Source organism: Chelon labrosus (assembly GCF_963514085.1).
Source record: "Chelon labrosus genome assembly, chromosome: 23".
Classification (NCBI taxonomy): Eukaryota; Metazoa; Chordata; class Actinopteri; order Mugiliformes; family Mugilidae; genus Chelon; species Chelon labrosus.
The window spans coordinates 11755590-11768139 of NC_140356.1; the positions used below are offsets into that span (position 1 = coordinate 11755590).

At 42.2% G+C, this 12550-nt stretch overlaps 1 protein-coding gene across 1 annotated transcript in view; it reads left to right on the forward strand.

Annotated features, from left to right (window-relative positions):
• Positions 1-994: 994 nt before the first annotated feature.
• Positions 995-12550, forward strand: part of LOC311508516 (uncharacterized protein) — a 35816-nt gene continuing 24260 nt past the window's right edge. Inside the window, exons 1-2 of the mRNA XM_084573304.1 lie at positions 995-2418; positions 9617-9763. Of these exons, the coding sequence (XP_084429430.1) occupies positions 1464-2418; positions 9617-9763 (1102 nt within the window). The 5' untranslated portion in view covers positions 995-1463. The remainder of the gene's footprint in view (positions 2419-9616; positions 9764-12550) is intronic.

The following is a 12550-nucleotide window of genomic DNA, read 5'->3' on the forward strand; positions in this document are numbered from 1 at the left end:
ATTTTAACACAGTATTTAACAAGTACTTCCTGCCACTTCTTTCACTCATACCTGATGATCCATGCAGTTTCCTCCCAGTAGCACAGTATGAATGTCTCTCTCTGAGTAATATAAATTAAGCCAGGTTGCTGTCTTAACTGGGTCACCTCGAGCAGTTTAACATGTTATGTAATGGCTTATAAATATAGCCAGTCGGGTGTGTTGAGTGTGTGTGAGCGGCAGCAGCCGGCCGTGCTTCCTCCAGAAGAATCTGCTCTACATTTTAAAACGTGTTTCATTTCAGGTAATATTACTCGCATGCTCAAAGTCAGCACACACTTCTCTGCTGTTCCTGAACGCACACACACACAAACACAGAGAGGCATCAGACTTAAAGCTCCTTGCTTTGCATCATGCAATAATCTTGTCAGGATGTTTATGGCCAGTTGTAACTTTACAATCCGCCTCTTGCAGCTGCTAATCACGTTTAGTATTCACGGTTGGCTGTCACGCGCGCTGACAGGCCCTGTGCTGAGAACTTCCGCCAGTCTGATTGAAGAAAATGTTTTCATCTCAATAAATCAAAGTGTAAACAGAGCCGGAGGATCCACGACACTGTGTAATGATGTGTGCGGAGAGAGCGAGAGGCTCATCCAGTTGTGAAGATTGGATGAAAGAGGGCGAGTTTATCTCTTTTAATGGCTGCATTTCCATTTCAACAAGGTTGTACGCAGCCGATCAACGCGCTCACACTTCCCCAGAAGATCTGCCAATCATTTGTGGCCATTGTGTGCCGTCTCTCGGGGTCCCGGAGAGGCACTGACAGATATCATGTTTACAACGTGAAAGAAAAAGCGGCAGGGAGCACAAAATACACAATAAATCTAGATTATAATACATGGACGATGCTGGTAATGGTGTGTTTACATGTGTTAACATAGGACTGAAAAAAATCAATGATTTATATTTATGTCTTAATATGTGGTTTCTTTGCTTAAAGCCAGTAATTTACTGGAGTGCCACTGATTAATTTATTGGTTGAGTATTAACAGTAGATTTTATATTCAATATTATACAAAAACATAAAAAAAAACAGTGTTTGTTTTGTATCTCTTGCCTTTAAAACATTTTTAAGTGCACATATAACAAAACTTTTAAGACGCTTAGAGCTGAAATGAATAGTTAAATACAAAAAAATCAATATTTGCTTAATGGTGATTCATCACATACGTCTTGCAAAAACAAAATGTGTACACTTTCTCTTCCATATTTGTGGAAGTGTATAGAATATATAATTTGATTTTGGAATATTAGATAGACAATTAATAGTTTTACTTTTTTTTTTCATATATAGTGGAGACCAAAACAGATTAATTAACTTAAAAAAAATTAAAAAAAATAACATAAAAATTAAAAATAATATAACCAGTATGTGCAGCCCAGAATTATGGACTTTTTAGGATCGGATAATGAGTGATTAATTAATGTTTTTTAACCAACAATATGAGCCACATCTACTCTTACATATCAAAATACTTAAAAAACAAAAAATATTTATAAGCCCCGCCTCTATTTTTTCCCTCTTTACCAGTCATGCCTTAGTCCCGCCCCCTCGAAGTCTGCCTGTCAATCAAAGCTCGGCCCCGCCCACTCGCTGCCTTCTTGCACGTCGCGCAAAAAAAAAAAAAAGAAAAAAGAAAAAAAAGCAGCAGCGGCGGCCGTTGGGGAAGAGAGTAAATAGAGAGAGAAGCCTCAAGATGGCTGACTCGCAGGGCTCTGCTCATCTCTCCGGAGCTGCTGCTGCTGCTGCTGCTGCTGCTACTCCCACTGAAGCCTTCGTGAAAAGCGCGCCGCTCGGCAAGCCGACCGAGGCGAAGGGAGCCCCGGACAACCGCTCCCAGTCTTCCCGGGATTTCAACCCGCCGCCGCCCAAGAAGGTCCGAGTCGAGGAGCGGAGCGTTAAGCCCAAGAAACTCAGCAGGGAAGCAGGAGTGGGAGGCAACGGCAGCGGCAAGGAGAAACTCCAGCAGCCCACGAAGCAGCAGAGTTATGGCAGTAGCGGCGGCGGCAGCAGCAGCGCGGGTTTGTGGAGCTTTAGCCCGGTCAAGGCGAACAGCAGCAGCGGCAGCAACGGCGGCGGCGGCGGCAACCCTGCGGTGCCTGCTACCGGTGGATCCCAACCGCCGTCAAGCGCACACAAAGTCTTCAAACAGAGCGATTTCTTCCTCCACAAAGCGCCTTCTGCCCCCAAACCCAAGAAACCAAGTAAAGATAAACAGCGGGAGAAAGATATCGAGAAGGGGAAAGGAGGCGGAGAGGAGAAAAAGAAACACAAACTACAGTTGACCTCCGGGAGTAACGTTAGTAACGACATCAGTAGATTTAACAACATTTCTGCAGTGAAGAGAGAAAATGGAGAGGTCACGTTGGTACCCAAAGGTAGGCCATCATAAGGGTTTTTATTTATGTTACTTAAAAATATTAAACTTGAAGTTCTGCGTATTATACGTAGAGTTGATGCCCTTTTACAGCTACTTGGCTCATGGTAGATTCAGTCGCTCGGGACACGAACATGTGGCCCGGAGTGTGCAGTTCTTAATTTGTCCCGTTTTCGGACTATACGCCCCTTAACGTTGTATAATATACTGTAAAAAAAAAAAAAATACCCGCAGCTCGTTCTCATCGACATTTGTTCGCCCGGGGGCATGTTTTACATCGACTTTCGTGACAGGAAAGCCCAGTTTTAATCGATGTTTCCACGGGCTATGGCTGCCAGCGCTCGTCGCTTAGTGTGTGTGTTCACCCGCTCGTGAACCCTCCTCGAGCTCCACAAGAGCAGCGTTCCAGGGCAGCAGTCGCGCGACCTGGTAGTTACATCGTAACCAGCTGCTCTCGTGCTGCGGTGCAACTGTTACGTACGTAGTTACGTCGTGTTTACTAAACATATCGAACGGCAAGACAATACAGGCGAGATAAAGACATTTGATACGGCAAACGTTACGTGTAATTTGATTGTTATTCGCTTGACAACTGAGGTAGATTCTTTTTTTAAAAAATACCTCCACATATTATTAATTTATCTCCTTTCTTAAACTACACGCTGCTGTCATAACAATATGACAGCCGCCCGCCATTATGGGGTAAGTGTTGTTTTGGTAGCGCACCACGCCCCCCTCTGTAACCCCAGGCTATATGGGAAACAGACACGGAGCTTCGTGTCTTCGTTCATACTGCATCATTTACACTTGTTAATGCAGAGAACATAGTATTCATTCATGCGTTAACGTGTTTCGCCACCGAAACATTTGGATTTAACATTTAGTATGATCATTTATTAGTGTGGCATTGTGGGATGTTGTTGTTGTGGTGGGTGAGAGCAAAATAATTGATCTCAACAGTTGGTTAAATGAATTATAAAAATATTAATTTCCTACAATGTAATGAATTCTTAAATAACATTTTTATAATATCACAACTAATAAAATAAATAATACTATATTTCATTGGCTGATAGGACCTCTATTATTAATTGTCTCAAAATCCTCATTTGCCAGTTTATTAGGTACACTAGTGAAAAACGAGTGCATCCTAAAATAGCGGTAATTTCGTAAGCTGTGGTTTGTAGTACTATTGAATTGTATTTTTTTGTTCTGACACGTGTTTCTATTATTTTGACGACCCCATTTTAGCCAGTGAGAAAGTCTAAATAAGCTACATCCTCCAAAATGATCATACAGTTGAATTTCACACTATTTCAACGTAAACACTGTAACAAAGTCACGAAGGCCAGGTTTTTCGAGCTGGACTCTTATTGTTTCGCCAGTGGCGTGATGACTCACACACATGCCTGTACTGTAAATGGTAAATGGGAGTGCATGATGTCACCCCCTTTTCCAGTCGGGTAGTTTAAGAGGTCGCGACACGCTCTGAACGTCCACTGCAGTCAATTAGGATACCAGACATGTTGTTGGCCTGTTGCCCTGAACACTATCAGGCAGCACGGTCTTGTAAACAAGCTGTGTTGAATGTCACTTTTATTTAGTTAATGAAAATAGGCGGCGTGCAGCGCTTTGTGGCGACTTCAGGACGGATACATGCTGCTGTTAATCATTGCGCTGAAACTGCACCTAGTTGGCTTTAATAATGATGCGAACGTGTTTTTAACTCCGTAATTAGACACTTGGTCATAACACTAAAAAGTAGTATACCTTTTTATTTATATGTTAATTTTAAATCTGTTAATACCGTATTTTTAAAAACAGCTTTTTCGCCTGCAACAGTTTCTCTGAGGTGCTCTGGACTAAAAATACTGAGCCTCTAATTGCTTTAGTGAGCTGCTCAACGGTCAGCAGCAGGAGACTGTTATTACACTGAATAGCTTCAAATGTGAAGATGAGAAAGTATACGAAGTGGAGCGCACAGTGTCCGCCCTGCTGCTCTACAAATGGACACGAGCTTGAGCCCCAGCGCTGGACAACGTCCTCGAGCCCCCCGGACTGAATCCCCACAGCCTCAGCAACGTTGCTCTGAAGCCGAAATTGTGCTCTGACCTTCCCGCAGGGGAAGAATTTTTCCTGCGGAGATCCAAAGAGTATCACATCATCACAGTAATATTATTAGTGGCGAGGGCTGCTGTCGGAGCATGGCTGAAGGCAAGTGCCAGGGAGCGGTGACTCCTGGTTATATTTGAGTTATATCTGGGTCTGACGAAGTGCTGTGAAACTGTAAAAAGACAAAATATGACAAAATAAAAAGCTTATTATGTTCATATTATATTTGTCGAGGTGTTATATGTGTCGACACCCAAGTTATTCTAGTTATACCCAAAAGCAGGCTTCCATATAAACACCTTGAATTGAAATAAATATAAATTAACACAGCAGGAATGCTAACAAGTGTTTTAAATATCTGTCCGCTGTGGATTTTTTATTTTTTTTTGATCTGGACCACATACTGTAATTCACTGATTAAAGCTGATACGACCCAGTGTGTTTAAAAGGGCTAATATAACAAGTGGTTTGTTATTTTGGTTGCAGATGTCTGCGTTTATGTCTAGTGTTTAAAGCAAGTGAGCTTTCGCTACCCACGCTATGAGGAGTTTATTTGTGTAGATGTAAACGAGAACCCCAGATCTGCACATCTGTGTCCGATTACAATGAGGAGAAAATTAAGTGCCATCAACACCCAGTTAAGTTACATATAGTCAACACTTCATGTGCAATAAGAGCTCAATAGGCCCGACAAAGGCCGTGTGAATCTTACTTGTTTTGTGAAGCATGGATTTGTTACTAGATCTTAAAATATTAGCAGTCGTCCCCAGATTGGATGACGAGCTTCACACGTCGCTAGCAGCTTCAGCTTTTACATATGTGTGCCGAGATGCTGACAGTAATACGTGCTAAAACGCCCTGCGACAGCCGTGTTTTGCATTTAGCTGTTTTTCACCCTGAGCGTCTCTAAATCTGCACATACAGATGGCCCTGGGTCTTCTCTCTTTCATCCGCAGCACGCCGCAGCGAGCCAGTTTACTTGCTGGAATGGCGTGCTTGTTAGTGTCCCAACATTTTGTTCACATGAAAACATGCTCCTCAGGCTGTGATGCTCTCAGTGGTGAGCTCCCCACGTCCGTAATCTTTGAAGCCGCCGGATTCTTTCCACAAAAACAACATTTGCATGATTCTGTTTAATTATCTGCGCAGGAAAATCCCAGAGAAGGACGACGAGAGATTAAAAATAACAGTCTGTCTGTAGTGAAATCAGATATAGAGAGCAAAGAAATTAATGTGTGATGGATGTTACGTAAATTACGTGAAACTTAAAGACTTTTTAACCTTTTTAACTGTTTTCAATTGGAAGTCAAGGGTCGTATTCTGGGCATATCCCAGAATGCTTTTGGTGAGAAGCAGGGAAGACCCCGGACAGGTTGCCAGTCTTCGTATTTCTAACACATGTGGCAGTGCTTGACGCTGTGCTGCTCCCCGGGTTAACCATTAAAAACACCGGCCAGTTTATTAGGTACACTAGTGAAAACAGTCCTGCACTAAGAGTCTTATCTTCGTGAAGGTTATGGCGATCAACATTTGTTTAAGGCTGCGGTTTGTGATGAATTATATGTTGTGTTTTAACGACACATTTTAGTCAGTGGGCTGCACCACAAACTACATAATTGCTCATACAGTTGAATTACCACCTTTTTTTTTTTACACTGTTTCTATTATAACAGTCATGAAGATTTAGTGCAGGACCTTTAGTGTACCTAATGAACTGGCAAGTGCCTGTATGAACATCTAAATGAGGCCACCACGATCAATTTTTGATTCACTTCCCCTTGCTCTAAAAAGTGAAAAAGCCTGTGAATAGTTGTCAAAGTTTTTTTCTTTTTTGCCTCTGGCCTTCTGTCTTTCAAAGCGTTATCTCTCTTGTGATCATCCACACTGTGAAAAACACCTGCTGTGTTCCTCTTCAAAACTGGCGGACACCAGAAAGTCAGACAAACATAATGAGCAAAAAAACAGATGAACAGTTTCTGTTACCTGAATCCCACTGATTCATTTCAACCTCTAGTTTTATGCTTTTTTTTTTTTTTTTATCCTGATTAGTCTAAGTACTTTTACATTTTACTTCAGGGGCCGTCCACACGGAAACGCAAAAAAAATTTTTCATCGTTTTGGCCTTTCGTCCACACGTATCCTGTAAACGCATTGCCCTAAAACGCACTTTTCTGAAAACGGGTCCCAGGGTGGAGAAATGAACTTCGCAAACGCAGCTCTTGCGTTTTCATGTGGACGGCGAAAACGGGGAAAACGATGACGTCATCGCCTCACTCCCGAGCAGCCTTCCACCTCCCGCGAGACTTCTCGTAACAAAATCAACAACAATGGCGGACTACATGCTAGTTTTCCTGCTGGAGACGATGTTGAGCCTATTAGGGTTACCAGGGCAACATATCACGCTCCTGTGCCACCACGCTGAGCAAAAAAGGCGATTTGTAAACAGCGCCAGAGCCCGTCTACGGAGAGCCTTCCCACTCTCTATTAAGTCCCATTGTAACGAATTTTGGTTGCAGTTCCACCAGATTTCCACTGGGGGCGATCGCCATGAGTGCAACATGAATGGGACTCTATGGAGCTAAACGGCTAAATGTGTCTCTTTCACCCGATTGTCGTTGAGAAATCTCAGATTTGATTGTAGGTTTTGCAAGTTCAACATGGGTTATAGGTCAAAAGTTGAATGAACGAGAACTTATGTCCTTTTGTTTTCTTACAGGTTGAGTTGTTGTTGCCCATAACACGCTAGCATTGTGCTAATGAACGCTGATTGGTCAGTGAAGGACTGATTACGACCAGAGATACCGCTTGACGGCATCGTGGCATCCGAAGCGGGACCAGAATGTTAAGACGGACTTTTTCGCCCAAGTTTTTTTTTTTCCGGCCCGGTCTTTTAAAACAACGAAACAGAAACTCTTCTAGCACGATTATTTACCCGTGTCAGCTGTGTTGTCCATGCCTCGAGAGAAAAGAAAGTGCAGAGCGCGAAAGCACCAAAGCAGTGACTGAAGGATTGCCGTAAAGCAGTATCTGGTCGTACGATGTGTATGACGTCATTGACATTTTAAAATACTTTTTAAAGCAAAATAAGTGACTCTAAAAAATCTAACACCCAGCAGTGTGTCATTTCTTTGCATCTCCTTTCAAATTCAATATTCAAATTACTGCACAAAAAATTATATCCTGAGAAAAGTGGATTTTGAGGGGTACTGCTCCATAGACCGCCATTCATTCTGCACTCGTCCTGAGAGCGCCTTCATATGGAATCAGAGTGGAACTGCAACAGTTCAGAACCCGGAAGTTCAGTGAGAGTGGAACTTCTCCCCATATTAGACGTTCTCTGACAGCGCTCAAGATTTGTGCGCATGCTCCACCTCTTCCTCTCCGTTTTTGGTGAATTTCTGAAACTGAAACAGCGCCACCTATAGACCTGGAATAGGAAGTAGCGTTTTCAGTCGTGTTGAAACGGATCCTTGTGGACGCGGATATTTCTTGAAACGATGCCCTCGAAAACGGAGAGAGGGAAAAGATCGTTTTCGTACGTGTGGACGAGGCCTCAGAGATACATTTGTACTTATCACCTCTAAATCTTGTGATTGCCTCTCACACATTAACCCAGTTTTCATCCCTGTGCTTCTAGTTCAAAGGAGAGTTTCTCTTTATTTCAGCTAAAAGACTCTTTTCTCAAGCTGTGACAAACCTCCACGTTCTCCAGTGTATTTAGAGCCAGGTCGGCCACCTGGGATAATTTATAGCCTATTGCCTCCAAATTTAATTTTTATGAATGTTACTGCTCTGACATGTTTTTATAAATCTGGCAGTAGATCAGAGTGAGCCCTCTTTTGTAGGCTGCTTCCTGTGGAGCTAAATTAATGTTTTGAAACGTGCAGATTTATATATAGGCAGCTTTCAGTGTCCAGCTATTAGCTACATTTAAAATCTTGGCATTCCTCACGCCGACCAGTTCACGAAGGACACGACTCCTTTAAATTAGCCCCCCCAATCCATTAAAATGAAAAATGCTAGGGTATTTATTTAAATATTACTATTGCTGCGCTTCTAATTCCACTACTTTAAACTACCCTTTTACTTTCAAAGCCCTTTCTCCTTTGATCCTGCAAACGGGGAGTCCAGCCGCACTGTGTTCGCTTTTCTCGCTCCCCACGTCCACAGGAGAGCGAACGGTCTGACAACACAGCTTCCTTTTTTTTAAAAGACAGATCTGACTGAGTTCAAAGAAAGAAGTTCTTTGGAAAGAAAGAAGGAAAGAAAGAATCTGTAAAGAAGTAAATGATTATTTTTTTTTTCTTTATGGGGAAGTGAAAAGGAAATCAAAAGAGGCGAGGAGTAAAAGATTTGATAATATGAAAGTTATTTTAAGAAAAGTGGGGGTTTCTTAGCTCAGCTGCAGGGGAGAGAGATGTTGATCTACAGAGTAAATGTGTGTTTGTCGCTGTGTGCACACACACGGAAAACACTCAGCCACCTGAAGAGGTGTGTGATTGTGTGATATGTACATTTTAAACCGTGCTCTCATCCTCAGAGATTTGCAATGAGTGTCGAGTTAGAGTGCACTCTGTTTCCTCAGTCCCTGTCAGACGGATGAAATAAAATTGAAAGCTAGGGAGGATTTTTAGGCCTTTTAAGACCGGGGCATATTGAAGAGTTGAGGCAGTCAGAACATGGGAGAGGGATGAGTTTAGTGGGAAAACGTGAGGTGTGCTCTGATGAGAGGTGGCGCTTTAAAGTTCTGAGTAAAGTTGCAGAGTGACTGCTGCAGTCTTCAAGGGAAACAGAAGGTCATTACAGTGCTGTGAAAACACAAGAGATAAGAGCAGAGGCTTGGTGGAGAGATGACTTTTTTTTTCTGCAGCAGGAGAGAAAAAAAAAACATTCTGTCGAAGGCAGAACAGCAAGATGAAAAGTTAAGTATGATTGCCAGGGCGAAGCACTTGGCAGGAGTGGAGTTAAGGGCTAAGAGAAGCGAGCTGAAATGAACGAAGCGTGCTCACATGTGTGTGTGTGTTTGTGAGTAATGCTAATGTGCTACCACCGGTGAGACCTGAAACCTTCCTCCCTGTTTTTCACAGAGCACTCCACCAAGGACAAGGCAAAGGAGAGAGAGAGGGAGGAGAAGAAGAAGGTCAAAGAACGAGAGAGGGAGAAGGAGAAGAAGAAACACAAAGTGATGAACGAGATCAAGAGGGAGAACGGAGAAGTCAAGCAGCCGGTTAAAGGTCGGTGGAAACTCTTATACATGCATACCAAGTTGCTTCTGTAAGAGCGAGGCGAATTATTATTTCCAGTATCGGTTAAACTGATGCTAGTTGAAAGCTGAAAGTCACAGAGGTTCATCATCATCATCATTTGGAATTTTCACGTCTGAAAATAGCACAAAATGTTCTTCACCTGATGCACAAAATGTAAATACGTTACACAGAACGAAACTGAGATCACTCAGACGCGCTGAGTGCACTTTAAACACTGGAGGGCTGTCGTTTTAGAAACACATCCCGGTAAAAATGTACCACACATGCTGCACTGAATCAAGAGTCGTAAATTATGTTGCCGCGTGTATAACTGCACATCCGCTTGTATTTTACTTCAGTAAAAAAAAAAAAAGCACTAAAAACCTGCTGCTAAGGTAACCAAACATGACCCACTTCCACAGGGCACTGTACAGTAAATCATCATTATGTTGGTAACGTACAAACAGGATACACAACCAGCTCAGCATCCCAGTGGGGGTTGAAAGAAATGCTAATACTGTGCACTTGCCATAAAAAAGACCCAAAATAACGCCGCGTGTGTGCGGTGGAGGGAAACTCCTTTAGTGTGACAGTGGTTATAACTACTTTATTATTTTATTCTTTGAGGAACTTGAGCCCTGGAATTAGACTGACCTTTGACACCGTGCTGCTCTTTACACAAAGATGTACTTACGGTTTGCGGAGTCTGACCTTCTGACTTAACTTTGCTTGTAACAAGAGAAGCCCAGAGACAAGACAGGGGAAGTCTTGGGAGGCCACGTGTCTAATGCCAACCTTTCTTTGGCACTCTCTACTCACTTTCAGATTTTATATTTTGAGCAGCTGTGGCTCAGAGTGGGTTGTCCGCTAATTGCAGGGTTTAGTGGTTCGACCTCTGTCCCTCATCGAACTGAAGGCCAACACAAAATTAACCTGGGCAAGACACTGAACCTGAAACGAGTATATACAGCTCTGGAAAAAATTAAGAGACCACTCCCACAAATGTTTCTTAAATCAGCATCTCTACATCTATGGCAGCCAGTCCATTCCAGTGTTTGTTCGATTCCAACACAAGCCTGATCACCTGAACCAAATCTTATTTTATGAACAAGATTATAAAAAGCACTGCTGTGATTAAAGATTGAGATTATCCCACCAATAATGATTTCTAAACTCTTCCTAAGTTAAAATATTAGTGTTGTGTTGTTTTAAGAAATGTTTTCTTTGCGTTATTCAAGGTCTGAAAACACTGCATATTTTTTGTTATTTTGACCAGTTGTCATTCTCTGCCAATAAAATGCTCTAAATGGCAATATTTTAATTTCAAATTTGAGAGAAATGTTTGTCAGCGCTTTATAGAATGAAACAAAAATGTTCATTTTAATAAATACACGGCAAAACCAGCAAAACTGATCATTTTGCGGTGGTCTCTTAGTTTTTTTCCAGAGCTGTATATAAGAGTAGATCATTGTCAATTAATAAAGGAAACAACTGGCGGAAATAAAGTTAATCATCAAAAACATTAAATTGGTTAATTCGACCGTCTCAAACACTTCAGTCTTGGTTAATTTGGAGAAACCTGTGGTTACTGGGGGTAATGGAAAAAGTGGTTCAGCACCACAACTGACAGAGCTCTTATAGAGAGCCGAAGTCCCGCCCCCTCTACTTCCGGGTTATGGGACCTATCTTTCGAAAAAATATGAACGGCAGTCTATGGCGAAAGATAAATTATTTTCTGGTCCCGATCGACTTGTGCCTTGGATTATACATATGTTGTTTTTCAGAATAAAAAATGATTTTATATGTCAAGAATGTCACAGTTTGTCGCAAGATAGTTAAGTAAAACGCTATGGAAAATACGTAATTAAACGAACTACAAGTCCCACATGCTGGCGCGTACAGAACCGACCAAAACTCCCTTCGTGTAACTACAGCTCTCGACATGACCTGATTTATAATGATTTTCACCTCGTTTGATGCTTCTGCCTTCGTCCTGGAAGAAGACGGTAAAGCTCAACAAGGAGACAGACATAGTTCTCTAGGGATCTCTAGAGAGATGTAGTTCACTAAGCGATCTCATACAAAACCAAATGTTGTTCAGCTTATTTACGTCAAATAATTTATCTCTTGACGTGAAAAATTATCTTTTAAATTCACACACATCATATGTGAAATTCATGCCACAATTCGAACGGGACCAGAAAATAATTATGATCTCTCCATAGACTGCCGTTCATATATTTTCGAAAGATAGGTCCCATAACCCGGAAGTAGGGGGGCGGGACTTCGCCTCTCTATAATAAGTAGTTGGGCAATAATTCACCTTTGGCTAAGCCACACCCTAGAATGTAGATTGACCAATCACAGCCAAGAGAGCTCCCACAGGGGTCCGACACTTTTTCCACAGCGCTCCATTGACTTTAACGCAGGCGTCTCATATTTTCGGTCTCGGCAGGCTATACTGTCGGTATATATCCAGCATCCAGGGTATGGATAAGCCCAATGATGTGCGCGCAAAACCCTGTGGAGCTAACCACAAACATCACCGTTACAGCTTAAGTTGCATAGTTGTTGATACGTTAGCACACGCTGAAGAAATACAACGTTATACGTGCGTAACGTTAGTCCGTTTGCTTCGTAATAACGATTACAGAAGTGAATAGAGACGTACCCAGCTTTGCATGAACAGTGTTGCTCCTTGATATTGTCAGTCCCAGCCTCCGTCTCGATTAATAGGATATGCAGTGGTTCATTTTTTGACTGTGACCGGTATGC